This window comes from Salmo salar, chromosome 09 (assembly GCF_965601325.2).
Source record: "Salmo salar chromosome 09, fSalSal1, whole genome shotgun sequence".
In the NCBI taxonomy this organism is placed as follows: Eukaryota; Metazoa; Chordata; class Actinopteri; order Salmoniformes; family Salmonidae; genus Salmo; species Salmo salar.
Genome location: NC_138299.1, coordinates 69,168,188 through 69,194,833, shown reverse-complemented (window position 1 = coordinate 69,194,833; position 26,646 = coordinate 69,168,188). Strand labels below are relative to the sequence as shown.

General features: G+C 40.9%; 1 protein-coding gene across 1 annotated transcript in view; it reads left to right on the top strand.

Moving 5' to 3' along the window:
- Positions 1–26,288, top strand: part of LOC106611612 (gamma-aminobutyric acid receptor subunit alpha-2) — a 60,359-nt gene extending 34,071 nt beyond the window's left edge. The window contains exons 8-10 of the mRNA XM_014212000.3: positions 144–296; positions 8,038–8,240; positions 25,442–26,288. Coding sequence (XP_014067475.1) covers positions 144–296; positions 8,038–8,240; positions 25,442–25,750 — 665 coding nt within the window. The 3' untranslated portion in view covers positions 25,751–26,288. The remainder of the gene's footprint in view (positions 1–143; positions 297–8,037; positions 8,241–25,441) is intronic.
- Positions 26,289–26,646: the final 358 nt, after the last annotated feature.

Genomic DNA, 26,646 nt, shown 5'->3' with positions numbered 1-26,646 from the left:
TATTATTATGAATTCGCCTAGTGATAAATGTGAACTGGTGAAAAAACAAATATAATTGTACGTGAATGAATATGGCTACCCTTTAAAGAGTGGTACTCTAGTTTGGGCAGTATAAGTTAATGAAGCACTCATTCTCTCTGCAGGCGAATACACTGTCATGACGGCACATTTCCATTTGAAGCGGAAGATTGGCTACTTTGTGATCCAGACCTATCTACCATGCATCATGACTGTCATCCTCTCCCAAGTGTCCTTCTGGCTGAACAGAGAGTCCGTGCCAGCTAGGACTGTGTTTGGTGAGTATAGGGCCACCTATCCTGCTTTGATGTCAAAGGGAGATATGCACAAAAGTTTGAGAGGATTTGTGTAACCCTTTTGCTCTGTCCATATCTCTCCTGCTTTCTCCCACCATTTTTTTTACTTACCCAAGCATTGGTCCTCTTCTTACCCTGTCTCACTATATCTCTTTCTCTCTCCCTCCCGGTCTTATTTTGGCTTGGTCCTGCATTGGTGACATAGTAGTGGCAAGTTATCATGTCATGCAGACCGCCTAATTGCAGTTCAGTGTTGCTCTGTGGTGCCAGGAGCCTTGAAGATGTGCCCTGTGTATCCGTTTGCCTGTTTTCCGACCCACTCTGCGGTATAGCTGTTTGTATTACTGTGTAATGAATGAGCAACACTTGTTCCAATGTGATCCTGTGCGACAGCCTGAAAAGCCAAGTGAGTGTTTGTTCTGCCATAGCAAGGTAATTGAATTTAGTGCTAGGGGCCAAGAGGAGGGCTAGCTTAATAGTGTGATGAGAACTTAGCCTGTTTACGAAAAGCAGGGGGTTGTTTGGTTGCCAATGCCAGACCCCAGCGAAAATAGGCGTTTTCATTTATCTGACTTTCATTTATCTACATGTCCAGCCCTTATATTTAGCCTCACAATGAAGTGTTTTACCATTTTCTTTTCAGGACAACCAGGGCTACAGGTAGAACACAAAACAATTTGACATAAACAGTTGCATTCATGAGTTTTATTGACAAATGTCAAAAGAAATAAGGCCTGCCTTAAAACCTCTCTGGGGTATGTGGGACGCTAGCGTCCCACCTGCGGGACACACTATTCAACAGCCAGTGAAATAGCAGGGCGGCAAATTCAAAACAACAAAAATCTCATAATTCAAATTTCTCAAACATACAACTATTATATCCCATTTTAAAGATACACTTCTCGTTAATCCAACCACATTGTCCGATTTCAAAAAGGCTTTACGGCGAAACATAACATTAGATTATGTTAGGACAGCGCCTAGACAAGAAAAACCACACAGCCATTTTCCAAGCAAGGAGAGGCGTCACAAAAAACAGAAATACAGCTAAAATTAATGATCTTTATCAGATGGCACTCATAGGACTTCATGTTACACAATACATGTATGTTTTGCTCGATAAAGTTCATATTTATATCCACAAAACCCATTTTACATCGGCGTGTAATGTTCAGAAATGTTTTGCCTACCAAAACTTCCGGTGAATGAGCACATCAATTTACAGTAATACTCATCATAAACGTTGATAAAATATTCAACTGTTATTCAAAGAATTATAGATACACTTCTCCTTAATGCAACCGCTGTGTCAGATTTCAAAAAAGCTTTACGGCGAAAGCAAACTTTGCAATAATCTGTGTACAGCGCTCGGATATCAAAACAAGCCATACAGATACCCGCCATTTTGGAGTCAACAGAAATGACAAAAATTACGTTATAAATATTCACTTACCTTTGATGATCTTCATCGGAATGCACTCCCAGGAATCCCAGTTCAAGAATAAATACCTCCATTTTGTTCGTGCGTTCAGTCGAGTAATCCAAATCCACTGTGCTTGCGCAGTGATTTCAGACAAAAAGTCAAAAAAGTTATATTACAGTTCTTAGAAACATGTCAAACGATGTATAGAATCAATCATTAGGATGTTTTTATCATAAATCGTCCATAATATTCCAACCAGACGATTCCTCTGTCTTCAGAAATGAAAAGGAACAAAGCGAACTCTCATGTGAGTGCGCGCGATTGAGCTCATGCCATTTTCTCAGTCATCTGATTCCAATGGCTCTTATTCTCCCCCCATTCACATTAGAAGCATGAAACAACGTTCTAAAGACTGTTGACATCTAGTGGAAGCCTTAGGAAGTGTAAAATGACCCCATTGACACTGTATACTGGATAGGGAATCACTTGAAAAACCACAAACCTCAGATTTCCACACTTCCTGGTTGGATTTCTTCTCAGGTTTTTGCCTGCCATATGAGTTCTGTTATACTCACAGACATCATTCAAACAGTTTTAGAAACTTCAGAGTGTTGTCTATCCAAATCTACTAATAATATGCATATCCTACCTTCTGAGCCTGAGTAGCAGGCAGTTTACTACGGGCACGCTTTTCATCCGGACGTCAAAATACTGCCCCCTACCCCGATGAAGTTAACAAAAACCTGATTAAAATGAATTTATATGAATTCTCTAAGTACAGAAATTGTTTGATCAGTGGGAAATTGATATTCAACTTGTCAGTGACAACTGTGTGGAGTTTGTGACAGCAACTATGTGAGCTTATTACAGTATTATAGACACTTTATCCCGGGATATCCTATGATCTTCTATGTAGAAAAACACCTGACCTTCTAATGACTCCTGTGTAGCTTGTGAGCTTCATAGAGCAAAACATGTTACAAGTGGGTGTTCGTGAGAGTCTTCGCTTTTAATAGTTTGAAGCTCAAACCATTCTGATGCTACAGACGATTTTGTGAAAAAGACCCAGCCCCTTCGGGATCCGCCCTCGTCTCACAAACGCCGCTCGAGTTCAGCTCCACGTTAATAAGAAGAAATAGACAAATCCAATGGTGCAACCCAGAATGTAGCTCAAATACAAAGTTTAAAAGGGGTTAGAAGTCCTAAATCACGCTGGCACAATGGTGGGGCTCATTGTGTTAATATTCCCCCACGGACTACATAGACTGCAGAAATATGCTCTATACACATGGGCAGACATTGATTGACAGATTTTATTTGGTCATTTGAAAACATGCACAGCACAGTCATATCACTGCAGAGATGATTACCATTCACACATGATAAACACAATATATTATATAAAGAATAAGCACATTACACAATAAAGTCAGCAACTTCTGGTGTGAATAACCTTTCTGAATGAATCATGTAAACAAAGCAAGCAACTTTTGACTGAAGATGGCAGTTAAAAATGTACCCTGGAGCTGTATGACTCTAAAGGCCACATAACTCCAACTAGTGAAAAAATAGGTTCATTTTAGCAGTTACTGTATGATAAGTATCATGTTTTCCGCTTAATACAAATTATACATACAAATAATTTAGGTTTTGTAATAACGACCTTTTACAAGTTACCTTTTTTTTATCCCGTTTATGGTGGAATATCTGTTCCAGGCTTTACTGGTAGATTGGTTTGGTAACACTGAATGGAGGCTGTGCTAGCCTGGCATACACTTTTGAGGGTGTTAGTACTGTATGTTAGTGTGTATGCAGCACCGCCAACAACCATCCCGATGTGTTCACGGTAGAATTGGACGTAGTTGTGTAACCAGCTTTAAAGGACCAGGACATTTCTAGATAGGATTGGGTTTGCTCTGAAAAGGGGGAGTTGGTTGGTTTATTACTCTCTATGTCCCTTTAAGTCTCCTCATATTTCAGTGCCACAGATAGTATACCATCGGCGAAGTGGGCAGCGAATTCATGTTTTTTCTACAGATAAGAAAAAAAATTGGTTAAAGAAATTCAAGCATTTATTCTCAACCTTAGTTCTAAAAATACAATTTGAGTAAATACAGTGTCATCTCTTATTTGCAGAGACAATGTTTTTACTTCATGTTTGATGTAAATGGCATCCAGACACTTTTTTTACGATTTCACTTGTTTTTGAGAAACCACCGATTCACTTTTTCATACTCGCTGTGCAGTAAGGGGGCTGTGAAAAAGCCTGAACAAATGCTCCAAAAACGCCCAAATACATATTTTTAGAAATTGAAAAGCTCTCAGTATAGTGATGCAGGTCTTTAGATGTTGTACGCATGAAATGTGACCGACCATCTTATGTAGAAACATTTAAAATTATGTTTTTTTAATTGAATAAAAGTAGAGACTTATAGAGCTACAAAATGGAATATCATACTCTACAGTTGATGAACAATGTGAAAGGAATTTTGCTTCGAAAGTTGATAAACTTGTAAACTCACTTTTGAGAAAATGGCCTTTGAATGTTTTTGTACTACTATTGAATAACTATTCTTTGTCTACACCCATTCAGCATTGTTCACACCCTCTTAAGCTTTAGCCCCACCCATCTCTTAACAGCAGTCAAGCACGCAAGTTAACTTGCTAGTTACTTCCAGACATCTAAGTAAGAGAGAACAGCTCACTGAACGTTACTCTCCCTAACAGAGCTGGTTAGGCTGTTATGTTATCCAGAGCAATGGTGACTGCAACTGTGCTGTCAGATGGACCGTTCGTAAATTCAGAGTGTTTCGCATTCAGAGCGCACACCGGATGCTCTGGCCGATGAGTAGTGTTGATCCGAACGTTGATCCGGCAGTCAAGCACCCAAGCTAACTGACTAACATTGGCTAGCTTGCTAGCTACTTCCAGACACATACTGAGAGAACACCCAACTCTGACCATTTTACTCGCCATAGCAGAGCTGGTTAGGCTGTTTTCGTGTTATCCAGAGCGTTGGTGACTAACTGTGCTGCTGGTGTAATGAGGTGCGTACTGGCGGCAAAGAAGTCAGGCGCAAGAGAGCGAAAACTGATTTACAACGGTGTCGTTTAGCCTCTTACATCTAGACGTTCCGCTAGCGGAACACCTGCTCCAATATCCAATGATAGGCGTGGCGCGAATGACAAATTCCTCAAAAATACAAAAACTTCAATTTTTCAAACATATGACTATTTCACAGCATTTTAAAGACAAGACTCTCCTTTATCTAACCACACTGTCCGATTTCAAAAAGGCTTTACAGCGAAAGCAAAACATTAGATTATGTCAGCAGAGTACCAAGCCAGAAATAATCAGACACCCATTTTTCAAGCTAGCATATAATGTCACAAAAACCCAGAAGACAGCTAAATGCAGCACTAACCTTTGATGATCTTCATCAGATGACACACCTAGGACATTATGTTATACAATACATGCATGTTTTGTTCAATCAAGTTCATATTTATATCAAAAACCAGCTTTTTACATTAGCATGTGACGTTCAGAACTAGCATACCCCCCGCAAACTTCCGGGGAATTTACTAAATTACTCACGATAAACGTTCACAAAAAGCATAACAATTATTTTAAGAATTATAGATACAGAACTCCTCTATGCACTCGATATGTCCGATTTTAAAATAGCTTTTTGGTGAAAGCACATTTTGCAATATTCTAAGTAGATAGCCCGGCATCACAGGGCTAGCTATTTAGACACCCAGCAAGTTTAGCCTTCACCAAACTCCGATTTACTATTAGAAAAGTTTGATTACCTTTGGTGTTCTTCGTCAGAATGCACTCCCAGGACTTCTACTTCAATAACAAATGTTGGTTTGGTCCCAAATAATCCATAGTTATATCCAAACAGCAGCGTTTTGTTCGTGCGTTCAAGACACTATCCAAAGGGTTAAGAAGGGTGACGAGCACGGCGCATTTCGTGACAAAAAAATTCTAAATATTCCATTACCGTACTTCGAAGCATGTCAACCGCTGTTTAAAATAAATTTTTATGCCATTTTTCTCGTAAAAAAGCGATAATATTCCGACCGGGAATCTGCGTTTAGGTAAAAAGACGAAAGAAAATAAAGCACGGGGTCGACTCGTGCACGCGCCTAAGCCCATTGTCCTCTGATCGGCCACTTGCCAAAAGTGCAAATGTGTTTCAGCCTGGGGCTGCCTCGATATCATTCAGCTTTTTCCCGGGCTCTGAGAGCCTATGGGAGCCGTAGGAATTGTCACGTTACAGCAAAGATCCTCAGTCTTCAATAAACAGAGACAAGAAGAACAAGATCTTGTCAGAGAGGGCACTTCCTGTAAGGAATCTTCTCAGGTTTTTGCCTGCCATATGAGTTCTGTTATACTCACAGACACCATTCAAACAGTTTTAGAAACTTTAGGGTGTTTTCTATCCAAAGCCAATAATTATATGCATATTCTAGTTACTGGGCAGGAGTAGTAACCAGATTAAATCGGGTACGTTTTTTATCCGGCCGTGTCAATACTGCCCCCTACCCCCAACAGGTTAAGAAATCTAGCTAACTAGCTAGCTATGTTAACAATGAAGCATAATCCCAACTCATGACGTTACTACACTGCATGAAATCTAGAATCGACTTCCTGTTTCGCAACAAAGCATCCTCATTCTGCCAAACATACCCTCATAAAACTGTTTTGCTCCTTTGCACCCCAGTATCTCTACATGCACATTCATCTCCTGCACATCTATCACTCCAGTGTTTAATTGCTAAATTGTAATTATTTCACCGCTATAGCCTATTTATTGCCTTATCTTACCTCATTTGCACACACTGTATATAGACTTTTCTTTCTATTGAATTATTGACTGTATGTTTGTTTATTCCATGTGTAACTCTGTTGTTTGTGTCGCACTGCTTTGCTTTATCTTGGCCAGGTTGCAGTTGTAAATGAGAACTTGTTCTCAACTAGCCTACCTGGTTAAATAAAGGTGAAATAAAAAATAAAAATGAAGCTGCAGGTAGCTATCCAACCAGGTTCAATCTTAGCTAGCTAAGCAAATGGCTCTGAGATATGAATAATAAGGTCATACACGTAATGTTAGCTAGCGAGCCAGCCAGCTAACGTTAGCTAGCTAACTAGGTAAACAATGAACCATAATGACAACTCATGACATTACTACCCTGCATGAATCTGCAGGTAGCTAACCAACCAGGTTCAATGTTAGCTTGCTAACATTAGGCTATAGCTAGCCAAGCAAATGGCCAAGCCAAGCAAATGGCTGTTTCTGTCAAAATAAGAAACATGTAATATCAGAAACATACATACATCATTCATGGTTGGACGTGTATCCTGTCGGATGACATCGTTGCCCTTAGTTTGAAGATGTAATCCGGAGACAGGTGGTTTCTCCATCTCCTTCTCGATAAAACTCAGTCCTTAAATTGGAGATCAACACTTATGCAGATTTAATATACGTTAGACATAATTACCTAGACATACTGACCAGCTCAAATAGACAGAAGCGTGCTATATGGCAGACCAATCCAAACTCATCTCTCGGCATGTCCAGCCCACTCATTATCTCAGCCAATCATGGCTAGCGGGAAGGTTGTTGCCTTTTTCTTTGGCTAAACCAACGAGGCTCGTAATTAAAAATGTGTATTCCTATGTACAGATGGCATACAAGTTTGTTATTAAGGCACATGAAAGTTCACATGTTCGAAAAGGCATTTCTGCCAAAAAACACATTTTGATAAAAAAAGAAAGGTTTACGTTCAAACAGCTCTCCTGTAAAGCAGTGACCCACGACATACGCATAGTTTCCTGAAACAGGTCACAAATTGTGTCATTCGGAACCATATCTGCAACATTATATTCAATTTTGTTGCGACTCGAATATGTACCTACATTTACATATCAGCCAGGATGCACACTGGCTAACTAGTGAGGAAAACACAGGAGCTGGAGATCGCCCAGCATGCTCTGCTCCACTTCACAGGTGTGCGGAGCTACAGCTACATATGATGAACTTCGATCTATTCTACAGCACTATGATAACTACTATTTCTCCACAGCCTTTTGTACAATATGTTACATAAAATAGTAACACTGTATATTAAGTCGCCGTTATACCATGTTATTACTATACACCTACGCTTCTTTGCTAACCAGAATGTAATTACTTGGCTGTACATGGTATCTGTCGATAAAGGTACTTAAAATGATTGAATTATAATCTAAGGAAACTGACCAAACTGAAACTGTTTGCTGTTCCCCTAGGTGTAACCACTGTGCTGACAATGACCACCCTGAGTATAAGTGCTCGTAACTCCCTCCCCAAGGTGGCCTACGCTACGGCCATGGACTGGTTCATCGCTGTCTGCTATGCCTTTGTCTTCTCCGCCCTCATTGAGTTTGCCACAGTCAACTACTTCACAAAGCGCGGCTGGGCCTGGGATGGGAAGAGCATTGTGAATGACAAGGTAATGGAAGCATATCCCCCTCCGATTGCCTGACATGCAGCATTTTCAGAGAGAATCCATAGTGATCTTTTTGTTTTGATGGCGGCAACCCATTTCCATATGATTTCCAACCAGAGGGCCTCAGAATGTGTTGTGTTTGCATCAGCATTCAGGTTGTTCCCTGTGCGACAGCCATAGGCAATACTGGAGATCGAAGACCATGTGCATATGAACGGATTTACGTAATGAATGTATAAACACACATATAGTTGCCTACAACCGAACAGGTCAGAGAAAACAATATGGCGATACAAACACAGAAGGTCACAGGCTTTTTTTTACTTTATGTTCAGGGAGGCAGAGTAAATTGGGACCCCATGAAGCATAGCCAAGATAAATGGGTTGAGATTACAGAAAATAACATATGGAGAGGGAAACTGTGAAAGAGTCATACAGTGAAAAATACTATCTGTGTGGGAAGATCAGTTTGAAATGAATCAGACTTTGTGGGGGTAATAAACATTTGCTGTGACACACTTTGCGTCAGTTCATTAGTTAGACACCACAACAAAAACTCTAAAAAGTGAAGTGGAACGGTTGGGGCTTAGTTTGAATACATCCCTCAGAATGTCCATATTCATCTTTAAAAAGCATATTTAAATATACTGGATATTTCAGTAATAAAAGTAAATGAAAATACTTATCATATAATACTTTTGATCAGAGAATCACTAACCATTTACCGCTAACCTTCAGTATGACAGCTGAATTGATTGGGAAATTACAGTGGCTAGGTCGGTAGAATGGAAAGCAGCAGTTCGTGAGTGATTCCCAACTGGGCACATACGTCAATTCAACTTCTATTCCACGTTGGTTCAACGTCATTTCACTGAAATGTTGTGGAAACAACGTTGATTCAACCAGTGTGTGCCCAGTGGGACCTCACGAAACCTAAACAAAAAAAAGAACGTGATTTTGAGATTTTCACGAAATATAGAAGAGTCCTTCAGAGGAAGTATTGTTGACATATATTGGACATTGGAATCTAAAAGCATAATTGAAAAATTATTATCAAAGTTGGCCTGCTTTAAGACTCCATAGGTGCTACAAAGCATATTATGCATAATATGTGTAGTATTTTGATTTCAATAACTTTTGTTTTATATTCATGTAGGAATATTGAAAAAGATCAACATGAATTTTGAAAATATACAAATGTTGATTTGGCAATTGTTTCTGTCCCAAAAAAAAAAAATCTTGGTGACCAAAAGTTGTTTCGAGCAATCTATTGCTCGACATTTTCAAACGTGTATCTTTCCATATATAGACACACCCTGTGTTTTAATAAAATGAACTAAATGCATTGAGCTTGTCTGATGCTTTAAGCTTACAGTTTGATGCCTCAAGAGGGCGCTAGAGATCTAGATAACCATAAAAAATGTATTTAAAAAATAACCTTAACCTGACCCAACACTTCTCCCTCTTGTGCTGGCTTTCGCAGATTCTGCCATTAATCCCCTGAAGTTGCCGGTAATAGGCTACCTGAGGAGTTCGCAGCCTTTCTCATGTGGAATGGCAATTTATCTTACCATTTATTTTGAAAAATGTATTGTACTTTTACCCCTTTTTTCCCCTAATTGGTAGTTAGTCTTGTCCCATCACTGAAATTTCCCATACGTACTCGGGAGAGGCGAGGTCGAGAGCCATGCGTCCTCCGAAACACGACCCTGCCAAGCCACAATGCTTCTCGACACACTGCTTCCGGAGGAAACACCGTCCAGCTAGCGACCGAAATCAGCTTGCAGGCGACCGGCTCACCACAAGGATTCGCTAGAGCGCGATGGGACAAGGGAATCACGGCGGCCAAACCCTCCCCTAACCCGAACGACACTGGGCCAATTGTGCACCGCCTCATGGGTCACCCAGTCACAGCCAGCTGTGACACAGCCTGGGATAGAACACCACTGTGCCACTCGGGAGGCCCATTATCTCACCATTTCTACCGATCTGCGTGCCAGTTATGGTTTTCATATGCACATTTTCGTGAAACAGTTGAATTTAATTCATAATAACTCTTCATATCTCAAAATCATTGTCATGTGGTTAATCAAAACATGCAACATTGTTTGAAATATTCTGGACCTTCAGAGTTTCCTGCACCAGTGAGCTCGGGACAGACACAGCTGTAGGCTATTTGCGCAAGGGATAAGAAGCAGTGCTTGGCTTGGGCAGGAGCTCACCAGAGCTGAGTACCAGCACCTCTAATGTTCTACTGCTTGAGCTCCTGTTCCTCTTATAGAATATAAGCACCCAAAATGAGTACCGAAACCTATTTCAATCCAAGTCTTGCACTGATAAGAAGCCTATTTTATGACGTGTCCACTGGATCAGAGCATGACATTTTTCCCTTTCATGCTGTGGTTATCGAAAGGGAGGGAGCTGGAACGATTTTTCAAATACATTGAGGAACTATTATAATTCTCAATGGATGTAAAAACGCGGTGAAGAAAACATTACTTTGAGAAGCTCCACAGGTCATTAGTGGTGGTGCGTTAAGCCAATCAGACACACCATCAGATCCCCAAATGAACACATTTATATGCCTACATTTGCGCGCAGGCCAGGTAGCCTATGGGTCTACTTCTATGCATGCGCGTCCTTACACAACATTGACAGGAGCGCTCCAAACTAAAGACAATGACTAAATTGACAGAACTCGTAAATGGAATTAAATAAACCAAAACTTGTTTTTCACAACTGTAGTATAGGTTATGCACTCTGCAAACAATGTGTGCACTCAGACAATGAGAACAGGAAGACTGGAATAATAATATTTAATGTATTAAAATAAATAACCGTAACCAAGGTAACAAACATTGTACATTAGAAATTATAGGAATTAATGGTAAATGTACTACTCATGTCATGGGAAATTGATATACACTAACAATCAAACACAAACAATCCACACAATTAAGTTATGAAACGGCGAATGTGCACAAATTGGCAGGAGACAGTGCATTCTGGAGAGAGAAGTGCATTGTGCATCTGGGCGCACGGTCAATCCGACATCTGCATTGGCCATGCAGCATTTATAGTGATATGGCCTCAGCTGAAGTCAGGGCATTCATACTTCTTTGGCTTCGCGGAGCAGTGCAGGGCTGTTGTCAAGGAAGTGAGTTTGTGTTTATACAGGATGTACCGCCTCCACCTACCGTCAAACAATCATGTCAATGCGGAGCTATACAGAGCCCTCCGCATTGTTACAACATTTGGGAGGCACATGGTGATGAGGTACAGAGGTTGATTTGGCAATTGCGTCACACACTCCATATGGAGCGCAAATATATGCGACCACATTTTAGAATCAGGCATAAATTGGCTTTTAGTCTACGCCTCAGCAATGAATTAGTTTACTGAGATGGGCGCAAATATATATTTATTTGTTACTGCTCGACTAAAACAATCTTTGTCGACCAACAGCCTAATGACCAAACAATCGACCAGTCGACTAATTGGGGTCAGCCCTAAACAATTTAATTGATTTTACTGAGTTACAGTTCATATGAGGAAATCAATCAATTGAAATGAATTCATTAGGCCCTAATCTATGGATTTCACGATTGGGAATACAGATATGCATCTGTTGGTCACAGATAACAACAAAAAATGGGCCTCAGGATCTCATCACGGTATTTTTGTGCATTCAAATTGCAATCGATAAAATGCAATTGTGTTTGTTCTCCGTAGCTTATGCCTGCCCATACTATAACCCCACCGCCACCATGGGGCACTCTGTTCACAACGTTGACATCAACAAACCGCTCGCCCACACAACACCATACAGTTAAAGTTGGAAGTTTACACACACTTAGGTTGAAGTCATTAAAACTTGTTTTTCAACCACTCCACAAATTTCTTGTTAACAAACTATGGTTTTGGCAATTCGGTTAGGACATCTACTTTGTGCATGACACAAGTCATTTTTCCAACAATTGTTTACAGACAGATTATTTCACTTATAATTCACTGTATCACTTTGGATGTATTTCAAGGCCTACCTTCAAACTTAGTACCTCATCATGGGAAAATCAAAAGAAATCAGCCAAGACCTCAGAAAACAAATTGTAGACCTCCACAAGTCTGGTTCATCCTTGGGAGCAATTTCCAAACGCCTGAAGGTACCACATTCATCTGTACAAACAATAGTACGCAAGTATAAACACACGCAGCCGTCATACTGCTCAGGAAGGAGATGGGTTCTGTCTCCTAGAGATGAACGTACTTTTGTGCAAAAAGTGCAAATCAATCCCAGAACAATAGCAAAGGACCTTGTGAAGATGCCGGAGGAAACAGGTACAAAAGTATCTATATCCACAGTAAAGCGAGTCCTATGTCGACATAACCTGAAAGGCCACTCAGCAAGGAAGAAGCCACTGCTCCAAAACCACCATAAAAAAAGCCAGACTACGGTTTGCAACTGCACATGGGGACAAAGATCGTACTTTTTGGAGAAATATCCTCCGGTCTGATGAACCCAAAATAGAACTGTTTGACTATCAAGACCATCATTATGTTTGGAGGAAAAAGGGGGGGGCTTGCAAGCTGAAGAACACCATCCTAACCATGAAGCACGGGGGTGGCAGCATCATGTTGTGGGGGTGCTTTGCTGCAGGAGGGACTGGTGCACTTCACAAAATAGATGGCATCATGAGCAAGGAAAATTATGTGGATATATTTACGTAATATCTCAAGACATCAGTCAGGAATTTAAAGCTTGGTCGCAAATGGGTCTTCCAAATGGACAATGACCCCAAGCATACTTCCAAAGTTGTGGAAAAATGGCTTAAGGACAATAAAGTCAAGGTATTGGAGTGGCCATCACAAAGCCCTGACCTCAATCCCATAGAAAATTTGTGGGCAGAACTGAAGAAGCATGTGCGAATAAGGAGGCCTACAAACCTGATTCAGTTACACCAGCTCTGTCAGGAGGAATGGGCCAAAATTCATCCAACTTATTGTGGGAAGCTAGTGAAAGGCTACCCGAAACATTTGACCCAAACTAGACAATTTAAAGGCAATGCTACCAAATACTAATTGAGTGTATATACATTTCTGACCCACTGGGAATGTGATGAAAGAAATAAAAGCTGAAATAAATCATTCTCTCTACTATTATTCTGACATTTCACATTCTTAAAATAAAGTGGTGATCCTAACTGACCTAAAACAGGGATTGTGAAAAACTGAGTTTAAATGTATTTGGCTAAGGTGTATGTAAACTTCCAACTTCAACTGTACATGTGGTCTGTAGTTGTGAGTTTTTTTTAATTTAAGCTTTATTTAACTAGGCAAGTCAGTTAAGAACAAATTGTTATTGACAATGACTGCCTACCCCGGCCAAACCCTAACCCGGACGATGCTGGGCCAATTGTGCGCCGCCCTATGGGACTCCCAATCACGGTCGGTTGAGATACAGCCTGGAATCAAACCAGGGTCTGTAGTGATGCCTCTCGTACTGAGATGCAGTGCCTTAGACCGCTGTGCCACTCAGGGTTGGACTTATGGTAGAAAAATGAATGTTAAATTCTCTGGCAACAGCTGTGGTGTACATTCCTGCAAATCAGCATGCCAATTGGACGCTTCCTCTAAACTTGAGACATATGTGGCATTGTGTTGTGTGACAAAACTGCACATTTTAGATTGGCCTTTTATTGTCCCAAACACAAGGTGCACCCGTGTAATGATAATGCGGTTTAATCAGATTCTTGATATGCCACACCTGTCAGATGGATGGGTTATCTTGGCAAAGGAGCATTGCTCACTAACAGGGATGTAAACAAATTAGGGTTGACCCCATTTAGTCCACCGGTCGATAGGCTGTTGGTCGACCGAGATTTCTTTAGTTGAGCAGTCGCAATTATTATTATTTTTTTAATGGTGCACAAGACACCTGTCTGATTCGCACCCGTCTCAGTGGACTAGTCCATTGCGGAGGCCACGGGGATGGCATTGTCATCACTCTAAAACGTGATACTGAAATTGTATATGGTTGTATTATGTCAAAATAATGGTGCAACACGAATAAATGTAATATTATTTTATAACAAATGCGCTTTATCCGGTGTTGGATATGGTCGCTGTCCGGGGTTGTGAAACATAATCTTCAATGCGCCGTAGAATTGGCGCCTTTCCCTATGTTGCTATGTTCATAATAGCAAAATGAACCAGTACATTGGGATTGAGGCAACAATGCGGCAGAGGCAACAGCAGTAGAGACGAGGGAACAGCCCTTGCTTTAACCCCTATTCGTCGGGATTAGATTTACTGGGGGTGGTCAGGTAATGCAATTATGTGCACAAGCGCTAAACACCACATCTGTCATTTTAGTCACGTCCGAATCTGCCATGTCAGGAGATGGTAGGAGAGTAACAATTCCAGACAGAATAACCTACAGTTTTTTGGGGGCGAACTCCAAGGTCTTCTGATAATACTAGTACCGTGCGAATCGACATCCCTGTGTTTTGAGAGAAATATTGGAGTTTGACAGGTGATGCTCATGGTTTGAGCAAGAAAACAATAACTGATTCGATAAATTGAATGAAGTGCTGCGCATAGCCTACGAAGGGCCTACATGTATCAACTTTCACAGTGAATGTTTTTGTTCATATATTTCGTGGGTGTGAATTGAATATTGCCAAACGCATCAGTACATTTTTTTGCGCCTATTTAATGTAACCCCTTGCTGTTAATAGATTGCAAACAGCATACACTTACTTGCGCATCAATAGCCTTACAACGCATCTCAAATGCAAGTGCACTGTTTAGCTCACATCTGAAGGTTGGGAGGCATTTGGGACGTATACTACGGATTGCTAAAATATCCTAATGATTATGATCACACTTCCTCAATTCAAATATTATGGCTACACAATACCAAAGATGGATGGTATGGTTTAGAAATTTGGGAACCAAGTTCAAGTTATCAGTGTAGCCCTGCTATCGCCTGGACGTGTTAAAATATTTTCACGGCTAGAAAAAAACCTCCAGGTTTCCGTCATAACTGTCAATTTATTGGAAAAAAAGAAAGAATTATAGGAGGCTGTAAAAAAACGAATCCCTTCCGAATCGTCCTCTGGAATAACGGACGTCTGTGGTAATAAATACATAACCAATGTTCTCAAGTAATAGTAGTCCCATGCGAATAGGGCTTAGCCTAACTGTCTAAGAAAATTGAGGAGAGAGCAAACCCCAACTTAATTAGGTCTGTAATCAATAGCCTAACTGTTAAATGTGCCTGGCTTTATAAATCATCCATATATATCTACAGAAATAAGACAGATCTTGCTTATGTTGCCTGTTTGAGTGTTTAATAGCCTGCTGATCCCGTGAGCACCAACCCTCAAGCAACTGAAAAATATCAGATAAAGTAATTTCACAGATTTGGCTGTTTTTAATCTTTGCTATGCTGTAATAAAGGCTTTAGAATTGTTTTCCATTAGAACAGACTGGAATAATTTATAATGCATTTAGTGTTGTTTACACTGTTACAAACAGGCAGAAAAAATAATATTGTAATCTAACAGCACCTGTTTATTATGCATATGCACGCAACTCTCACTCCTATACCCTCCTTTTTCTTAATCTCCTTATTTTGTTATTATTACAATTATTATTATTATGATCATCATTATAACAATAAGTCATGTCGTTATCATGAGTAGGCTTTGTATGGTAATCTTGTATAACCACCATTGAGCTGTAGGCCTAAGAGCTCCTTACTTTGTCCTATATTTCAATATATAGGCTACTGTATCAATCAATCATTCATTCGTTCATGCCATCACACAGTATAGGAGACATTGATGCATTGAAATGCAATCAAGAATTTTCGTTTTAAAATAAAATAACAAATGGAGCTTTGAATAATTAGCCTAAACAATAAAACGCAATTCACGAAAGCATGCAACTGTTTTTAGTCTGCTGTAATAAAGGCTTTATATATATTTTTTTCTTCTTCTATAGAACAGACTGTCTGGTACACTTATTTATTTAGTGTTGTTTATGCTGTTCCAAATGGTCAGAATTTTTTTAAATATTGTAATCTAACAGCAACTGTTTGGCACACATAATACTCAATCACTCAATGCTTGCTCCAATACCCTATTGTTTCTTGATCTCCAGTAGTTTCCAATGTCTTCCACAGATCTGACTTCCCCTTTCCCTCCTGAGCAACCAGTAACATTCGCCCGTTTCGAGTTTCTTTTTCAAGTCCTCCACATCCATTTTGCTATCATAACCAATTTATTGATGTGATTATGATACGCTATAGGTCAGGCCCTATTGATCACATGCATACGATGCTTACATGTTTCACGTTGAGAGAGCAAGGGTTGAGGGAATAGGGACTGTTTTTCCTAAACAAATTAGGGATTTTGGTAACAGAACTTTTCAGTCAGAACAAGTAAGATTCTAAATGGATGAAATTATGATGCAGCTTCAGCGCAGACAGCGCAATAAAACACTTGCTGTGCTGTGGTGCCTTTTTGCTGCAGTAGGGTGGAGATCGAGACAACATACCACACAGGCACTTGTTGTAATTTTTGTTAACACAGTGTAACCATTGGGCTCTTTCTTTTTTTTTACCCCTTGTTCTCCCCAATTTTCGGGATATCCAATTGGTAGTTACAGCCTTGTCCCATCACTGCAACTCCTGTACGGACTCGGGAGAGGCGAAGGTCAAGAGCCGTACGTCCTCCAAAACACGACCACGCCATGCCACATTGCTTCTTGACACAATGTCGCACCACAGGAGTTGCTAGAGCGTGATGGGACAAGGACATCCCGGCCGGCCAAACCCTCCCCTAACCCGGACGACGCTGAGTCAATTGTGCGCCGCCTCATGGGTCTACCGGTCACGGCCGGCTGCGACATTGGGCTCTTTCTTGAGTCATTTGTGTCTTAATTATTTAATCAAACAGTGTGCTTCAAGCATCAAACAAGCTCAGTGCATATGTAGTTGGTTTTATTCAAACACATGTGTGTCTGTCTATATATGGAAAGATAAGTTTAAACATTTCAACCAAGATTTTTGTTGTTATTGGGGACAGCCCTGTTAGTGAGCATTTCTCCTTTGCCAAGATAATCCATCCACCTGACAGGTGTGGCATATCAAGAAGCTGATTAAACAGCATGATCATTGCACAGGTGCACCTTGTGCTGGGGACAATAAAAGGCCACTCTAAAATGTGCAGTTTTATCACACAACACAATGCCACAGATGTCTCAAGTTTTGAGGGAGTGTGCAATTGGCATGCTGACTGCAGGAATGTCCACCAGTGTGGTTGCCAGAGAATTGAATATTCATTTCTCTACCATACGCCGCCTCCAACGTTGTTTTAGAGAATTTGGCAGTATGTCCAACCGGCCTCACAACTGCAGACCCCGTGTAACCACACCAGCCCAGGACCTCCACATCCGGCTTCTTCACCTGCGGGATCGTCTGAGACCAGCCACCCAGACAGCTGATGAAACTGTGTGTTTGCCAACCGAAAAATGTCTGGACAAACTGTCAGAAACCGTCTCAGGGAAGCTCATCTGCGTGCTCGTCGTCCTCACCAGAGTCTTGACCTGACAGCAGTTCAGCGTCGTAACAGACTTCAGTGGGCAAATGCTCACCTGTGATGGCCACTGGAACTCTGGAGCAGTGTGCTCTTCACGGATGAATGGTGAGTTAACCTCTCTGGTATCATTGGGACGCTAGCGTCCCACCTCGACAACAGCCAGTGAAATTGCAGGGCGCCAAATTCAAACAACAGAAATCCCATAATTAAAATTCCTCAAACATACAAGTATTATACACCATTTTAAAGATAAACTTCTTGTTAATCCAACCACAGTGTCCGATTTCAAAAAGGCTTTATGGCGAAAGCACACTATGCGATTATGTTAGGACAGCACCTAGCCACAAGAAACCATACAGACATTTTCCAGCCAAGGAGAGGACTCACAAAAGTCAGAAATAGAGATTAAATTAATCACTAACCTTTGATGATCTTCATCTGGTGGCACTCCCAGGACTCCATGTTACACAATAAATGTTCATTTTGTACGATAATATCCCTCATTATGTCCAAAAACCTCTGTTTTGTTGGTGTGTTTAGTTCAGTAATCCAAAGGCACAAAGCGCGCTCTCAACATCCAGTTTCGCAGAAACATGTCAAACGATGTTTGAAATCAATCCTCAGGTTGTTTTTGTCATAAATAATCAATAATATTTCAACCGGACAAAAGCTTCGTCAATAGAAAAGGAGAAACAAGAAAGGCGCGCTCCCGATCACGTGCTGGACTCATGTCTGGAAATTTCCACTGTCCTCTCATTGAAAGTGCTGTATCTCCCTCATTTTTCAGAGTAAAAGCCTGAAACAATGCCTAAAGACTGGCCACATGTAGAAGAAGCCATAGAGATCGTGAACTGGGTCCTAGGTCTTTGTATGGTGGACAGGCTTTCAATGGAAAAACAGCCTTTCAAAATAATAGTACTTCGTGGATGGATTTTCCTCAGGTTTTCGCTGCCATATCAGTTCTGTTATACTCACAGACATTATTTTAACAGTTTTGGAAACTTTAGAGTGTTTTCTATCCAAATCTATTATATGCATATCCTAGCGTCTGGACCTGAGTAGCAGGCAGTTTAATTTGGGCAAGCTTTTCATCCAGAATTCCGAATGCTGCTCCCTACCCTAGTGAAGTTAAGCTATGGGCAGCCATAAGCTACGGACAACGAACACAATTGCATTTTAGCGATAACAGTTTGAATGCACAGAGATACCGTGACGAGATCCTGAGGCCCATTGTCATGCCATTCATCCGCCGCCATCACCTCATGTTTCAGCATTATAATGCACAGCCCCATGTCGCAAGGATCTGTACACAATTCCTGGAAGCTGAAAATGTCCTAGTTCTTCCATGGCCTGCATACTCACCAGACATGTCACCCACTGAGCATGTTTGGAATACTCTGGATCGACGTATATGACAGTGTGTTCCAGGAACTTCGCACAGCCATTGAAGAGTGGGACAACATTCCACAGGCCACAATCAACAGCCTGATCAACTCTATGCAGAGGAGATTTGTCGCGCTGCATGAGTCAAATGGTGGTCACACCAGATACTCACTCCCCTACGTTTTTTTTTAAGTATCTGTGACCAACAGATGCATATATGTATTCCCAGTCATATGAATTCCATAGATTAGGGCCTAATGAATTAATTTCAATTGACTGATTCCCTTAAATGAACTGTAACTGTCACGTTGTATAAATGATTGGAGACAAGCGCAGGAATTCGTAATAGGGGGGTTTTTAATACTCCACCCAAAATATACAACATGCCATGAAAATGCACAGAGAAGAAGCCCAAAACAAACACGTATACAAAAACACAGGGATGTAACCCAAACAAAAGAGCGAGATAAAAGCTCTATTAAATACACGGGACGAGACCCACAATACACTGCATGGGGTGAGACCCATAATAACAAATGCACAACCATACACGGACGAGACCCGTAATAACAAGTGCACAATACACGCAGCACGAAAGCCGAAATAACAAATCACAGGTACTCACAGACTAAAGGACATGGGATCAATAACCGACAAAACAATGGTGAACAGAGGGCACATACAGTATATACAATTACTAATCCGGGGGAATGGGAACCAGGTGTGCATAATGAAACAGTTCAGTGACGCCTAGAGGCCGGTGACTTGGACCTCCGGAGCTGGTACACGGAATGAGCAGCAGTACCGGGGGAGTCCGTGACAGTAACTCAGTAAAATCTTTGAAATTGTTGCATGTTGCCTTTATATTTTTGTATACTCACTACTTCGGGTCCAAGGCATTGAAGACAAAAACAGACAATCCAATGATTCTCAATCCCATTCATTTTTGGGAAAATCTACACAAATTCATGAGGTGGAAAGCACAAATATCACCAGGCACCCCTATTTGGAATAACCACACCTTACCTCCAGATGTGACAACACCTTTAAGTCGTGGTTCCAAAGTGGCATCATACATTTTGAGCATGTGTATTATGAGGGATCTCTACCGATTTGGATTATCCACGGACGATTTCTTTAAATTCTTACAACTCAGAAATCTTGTTCAAGCGCTTCAACATAATCTGGATGAACCTAAGACAAATACTGAAAGAAGCTGCTATGCCAGAGAAGTTGATTGCCAAGTTATATCAAGGGTTGATTGAAACTCTACCTGATGGTTCAGAACCTATAAGGAAAAGAAATGGGAAACAGATCTAAAGGAAGAAATTGAGGAGAACCATTGGTCACAGATATGTTAAAATGTTCATACCTGCCTCTACAACCTAAGACATAAACTAATGCAATTTAAGATAATTCATAGGACTTACTACACTCCTGCCAGAATGCATATAATGCACCCAGAAATGTCACATCTCCGTTAGAGATGAAATAAGGCACAAAGGAACCCTTTACATTCTGTATGCTGTGGTCCTGTGATAAACTGCCACGATTTTGGGATGATATATGGGCTATCATTTCATTGTGTCTAGGAATTTATATCCATCCATTTCCACGATTATGTCTGTTGGGAAATGTAAATATTGGTGATCAATATCCGATAATGTTTTGCTGTAAAAAATAATGTATAGTCATCATTCACCCTCAATAACAAACTAGAGGACTGAACTAACTAGCTGCATACTGTTGGATTTTGTATATTATAAATGTAAACAAAAAACAGAATTGTTTGCCAAAATTTGGAAAACATATGTTGATCACATTAGGGAATGTGTTGTATAGTGGGTGTTTTGTTTTTGTGTTGTTTGTGGGGTGCTGTTGGTATGTGTGGACCATGATAATTCCTTAGTGATGTGGACACAGAGGAACTTGAAGTTCTCGACCCGCTCCACTACAGCCCTGTCGATGGGGATGGGGGCGGGCTCGGCCCTCTGTTTCCTGTCGTCCGCAATCATCTCCTTTGTTATGCTGATGTTGAGGGGGAGATTGTTGTCCTGGCACCACACTGCCAGGTCACTGACCACCTCCCTATAGGCTGTCTCATCGTCGTCTGTGATCAGGCCAACCACCATCGTGTCATCAGCAAACTTAATGATGGTGCTGGAGTCATGCGCAAACACCCAGTCGTGGGTGAACAGGGAGTACAGTAGGGGACTAAGCACGCACCCCTGAGGGCCCCCGTGTTGTGGGTCAGAATGGTGGATGTATTGTTCCCTACCCTCATCACCTGAGGGCAGCCCATCAGGAAGTCCAGGATCCAGTTGCAGAGGGAGGTTTTCAGTCCCAGTGTCCTGAGCTTAGTGATGAGCTTGGAGGGCACTATGGTGTTGAATGCTAAGCTATAGTCAATGAACAGCATTCTCACGTAGGTGCTCCTCTTTTCCAGGTGGGAGAGGGCATTGTGGAGTGCAATAAAGATTGCGTCATCTGTGGATCTGCTGGGGTGGAATGCGCATTGGAGTGGGTCCAGGGTGTCTGGGATGATGGGGTTGATGTGAGCCATGACCAGTCTTTCAAAGCATTTCATGGCTACATATATATGACTGCTACGGGGCGATAGTTCTTTAGACAGGTTACCTTGGCATTCTTGGGCACAGGGACTATTGTGGTTTGCTTCAAACATGTAGGTATTACAGACTGGGTCAGGGAGAGGTTGAAAGTACACTCGGAGTACGCTTCCTGGTAATCCATCTGGCCCCACAGCCTTGTGAATGTTAACCTGTTTAATGGTCTTACTCACAGGAATTTAGCTCATCTGGTAGGCTCTGGGCAGCTCACGGCTATAGGTTTCGCTTTGTAATCCGTGAAAGTTTGCAAGCTCTGCTACATCAGACGAGTGTGAGAGCCAGTTTGTAGGATTTGATTTTAGTCCTGTATTGATGTTTTGACTGTTTAATGGCTCGTCGGCAGAGTCCCGATCCTTGAAAGCAACAGCTCTAGCCTTTAGCTCAGTGCGGATCTTGCCTGTAATCCATGGCTTCTGGTTGAGATATGCACGTAGGGTCATTGTGGGGACGATGTCGTCGATGCAGATATTAATGAAGCCGGTGACTGATGTGGTAAACTCCTCAATGTAATCGGATGAATCCCGGAACAAATTCAAGTCTGTGCTAGCGTAACAGTCCTGTAGCTTAGCATCCGCTTCATCGGACCACTTCCGTATTGAGCACATCACTGGTACACTGGTACTTCCTGTTTGAGTTACAGCCTGCTGTAGCCATTTCTTTGTGAGAAGGCAGTGTCAATGCAATATCATGTTGTTAAAAGTAGCTAGAGAGGAAATAATGATGTGGAAAATATTATCCTACAAGATTCAATCAAGCTACGTTTGGTTCAGTTGCATCCCATTAATGAGGAAAGAAACGCAAAACTGGCACCTGTCATCATTCCTCACTAGTGCTGGCCAAAATATCATATCACAGTATTTTTACATTTTTTCACGGTATGACTGTATTTTATGGTTTTGAATAATAAAAGTCCTACATTTTCTTTATGAGTAGTGCATGACCCTAGGATGGTCATACATTCTAAGTGATTTCAATGCGTCTCTCTCCATTCTGATTGTTTTATACTGTTCATTCAACTTTAACCCCCTCCAAAAATCTGCATTTTCATACATTATTATTATGTATTTTATGCACTCATTTGAGATAATTCCGAGGCCATATTTTTAACCGAATGTTGCAATTGCGATTTCACTTGCAATTTAGATCAAAACACTTGGAACTGTTGGAATCATGGAAAAATCATGATTATTCAAATTCTATAGTTAGAAGATAATAGTGGGCACTTTACAAAATAGCCTCCAACACTCTACTCAGCAAATTGGATGTAGTCTATCACAGTGCCATCCGTTTTGTCACCAAAGCCCCATATGCTACCCACCACTGCGACCTGTATGCTTTCGTTGGCTGGCCCTCACTTCATATTTGTCGCCAAACCCACTGGCTCCAGGTCATCTATAAGTCTTTGCTAGGTAAAGCCCCGCCTTATCTCAGCTCACTGGTCACCATAGCAGCACCCACCCGTAGCACGCGCTCCAGCAGGTATATTTCACTGGTATATAGACTTTTCTATTGTGATATTGACTGTACTTTTGTTTATCCCATGTGTAACTTTGTGTTGTTTGTGTCGCACTGCTTTGCTCTATCTTGGCCAGGTCGCAGTTGTAAATGAGAACTTGTTCTCAACTGGCCTACCTGGTTAAATAAAGGTGAAATAAATGTTATTTTTATAAAATTGTTGCATGTGCTGCAAATAGTCAAATACGGCATACTTCCCAGCCCTATTACTTGCACAGATGCTGATCATGACTTGCTTCACTTTTTACAATTTTGATATATGTAGTCTAGACAGGCTACTTTAGGAAACTTTCTGAATGGACAGAGAGAATTAGCGAACTCACACACACACACAGCACTAAAAGGACCCATCAATCAAAGCGCAAATCACATTTCTCATTTTCTAAAAACATATTTAAACCTAGGTTCACCTTCAAATCTTGGCTGTAGTCTCTCAGAAAGTAGGCCTAGGCTACATTATAGTATAATGCTAATATAATGTAACCTAGAATTTGACAAGTAAAGTTTAAAGGTGGGAGAGAGAGACCTTAGGCCTACTAGAGATGTTGGTTATGTCATTATTATAGTAGTATGTGCCTTATTCCAGAGGAAGATTTGCACAGGATTAGTTTATTCAAACTGCCCCCTGTAATTCTTAATTGTTTTTCATTCAATTGAGTCTATGACGGAAGCTAGGTGGTTTTTATTTTTGGCGTGAAGATATTTCTACATCATGTCTTGACAATAAGACGATACTGATCACTCGTGCTTAGCTGCCAAAATGTACTGTATATGTGTCCCTATAGGCCACATATTTCAATTGAGTAAATGTGATCATAATCATTATTTTAGCGATTCCACGTTAGACGTCTCTCCTAACAAAAAGGCCCTCCATCCTGCTGATGTGGTGCTGCTGGACAGCGCACTTGCACTTCATATGCGTTTATGGATGAGAAAGTGAACTTGCCATTTCCAAAAAAGGAACTCAGTGGGGAATCGGGGATTCCCTACTTTGCAATCTGTTGCCTACGTCAACAGACAGGGTTTCATTAAATAGGCTTTGGCACTATCCTTTTTTATTCCACATTTCATTAAACTGACGCATTTAACGATGTTCAACTTCAATTCATTGGCACAAAACGTGCGTCAGACAAAAATATTGTTTTGTCTCTGACTTACATTCAATGTAGTAGGTTTAGGCTAGACCCAATATATAAGCTTACATACGTATGGTGGATTAATAGCCCAACTTCTAATTTACACATCTCGGTCTTCACTCTTCTCTTCTTGGCCAGTTTATGCATCTCCGCTGGCATCTCCACTGGCATCTCTCTCCATAAGCTTATAGCTCTTGAACCAGTAGCCTAGCCCAATGAGTGTCCCAGAAGTAGCAATATAGTTTATATATATATATTAGAGGAAAGAAGAACCTTTACAGTGTTTACAATGAACTGGCAGAGAAGTTTGAATGGCGAGAGCTTCTCTGGTATGATGTGATCACATTGGCTGGTGGTAATAATGCAACAAACGCGAATCGTCTATTCTCTCCGCGCCCAATGTTTATGTTTACAATAAAATGTATAACATCAGAATGTAAGAAGGTTTCCAATCAAATGTATGAATTAAGTTACAGCTTTTGCCTATCAGTCTAATTTGCATAAACATTGTGATTGGATGACAGCTGTGAGGGTTATCGAATCAGGATCAAATCCTCTGATCTCCTCGAGCTCATTAATGATAGAATGTTCATATTTGACGATTGCAGAAAGGCCAGTCTTATTGGCAAATGACAGGAGTGGCAAGGAGTGGAATGTAATAGCTGAACAGAGACGGCAACCAGGCTAGTCACATAGTAATTCTCTGCTAAAATGTTGACAGTATGGTGCTCAACAGCACATCCAAGACCCGGCTGGCATTCATTCTGCCACTTCTCTGCATTTAGATTGATGCATTACCCTATCCCAGATCCCATTAATTATTATTAAGAACCTCCCCTGGGTGTATTCATCATCTAGGTCTGTCTGGAACACATGCTAGCCGGAAGTGACAGGTCCGTCTGATGACTGCTAGCTACTAACTTTGGCTCTTTCCACAGAAAAAAGAGAAGGCCTCCGCCATGAAGAAGAACAACGCGTACGCCGTGGCGGTGGCCAACTATGCACCCAACATCACCAAAGACTCTGGGTTGTCCACCATCGCCAAGGGCGGCGCTGCTGACCCCAACATGGCGGTTGGCAAGGTGGGTGGCAAAGCAGACCCAAAGAAGACTTTCAACAGTGTGAGCAAAATCGATAGGATTTCAAGGATTATGTTCCCGGTCCTGTTTAGCAGCTTCAACTTAGTCTATTGGGCCACATACTTAAACAGAGAACCTTATATAAAGGATATGGTGCCCTCAACCTAGAGGCCTCTCCCTCCTGCATTGTAATATATCCGAATTACGGGACTAAAAGACTTAGCAAATACGACTGGTATCTGCTAACTCTTGGTTCGTTGGTACAAGACAGACAAGCCCTGGATTGCTTTGTGTCCCTCTCTTTCCTGTTTTTTCTACACCACTTTCTGCAGTGCTTTTGGAAAGAACTGGCCTTTGTAAATACAGCATAAATGTATAATCATGACTTTTGTGTGTTTCGTGATATAATCAGTGAACAATACATTTATTTTGTGTGCTTATGTTTTATTGACCATTGAAAAGTTTATAAAAGGAACCTCGAGATGTTTATTTTAGTCAAAGTTTTAGAAAATCTTATTTTTTTTATATTTCATCTTATTTTGTTTTGTTTTTTTGTGGGCTAAGTATGTAATATTTCTCAGTATTTCTCAATTATGTATAAAGTTATCTTTTTCTATACAAGCCAATACAAAAAAAGGTGAAAATATTTAAATGCTTATGTTTTATTGCAATGTAGTATATTATTTTGTTAAACAAAATATCAACATAAGCAAAACAAACAATGTTTTTTGTGTGTTGATTTACGATACTGTGTAATGATTGATTAATTGATTTTATTTGCCAGTAAAAAAAAAAAAACATTTACCCACAGTACATACATTTAAAAACATGACAGGGATAACACAAAAAGGTCTGACTTATTTCCATTGTGTAGCCTTAAAATGGAATGGATGAAGGGGTTGATTGAAGTGTTTGAGGGAGGGTGGGAGCATCAATGATCTCAGTGGAGGGAGAATCATGGTAGCAGACAGGGAAGTCTGACAGTCAGTCAGACACGGACAGGTCCGTAGCCTCAGCCACGCATCTCACCATCTCAGATGTCCTGTGTAGTCATTTGGCTCAGA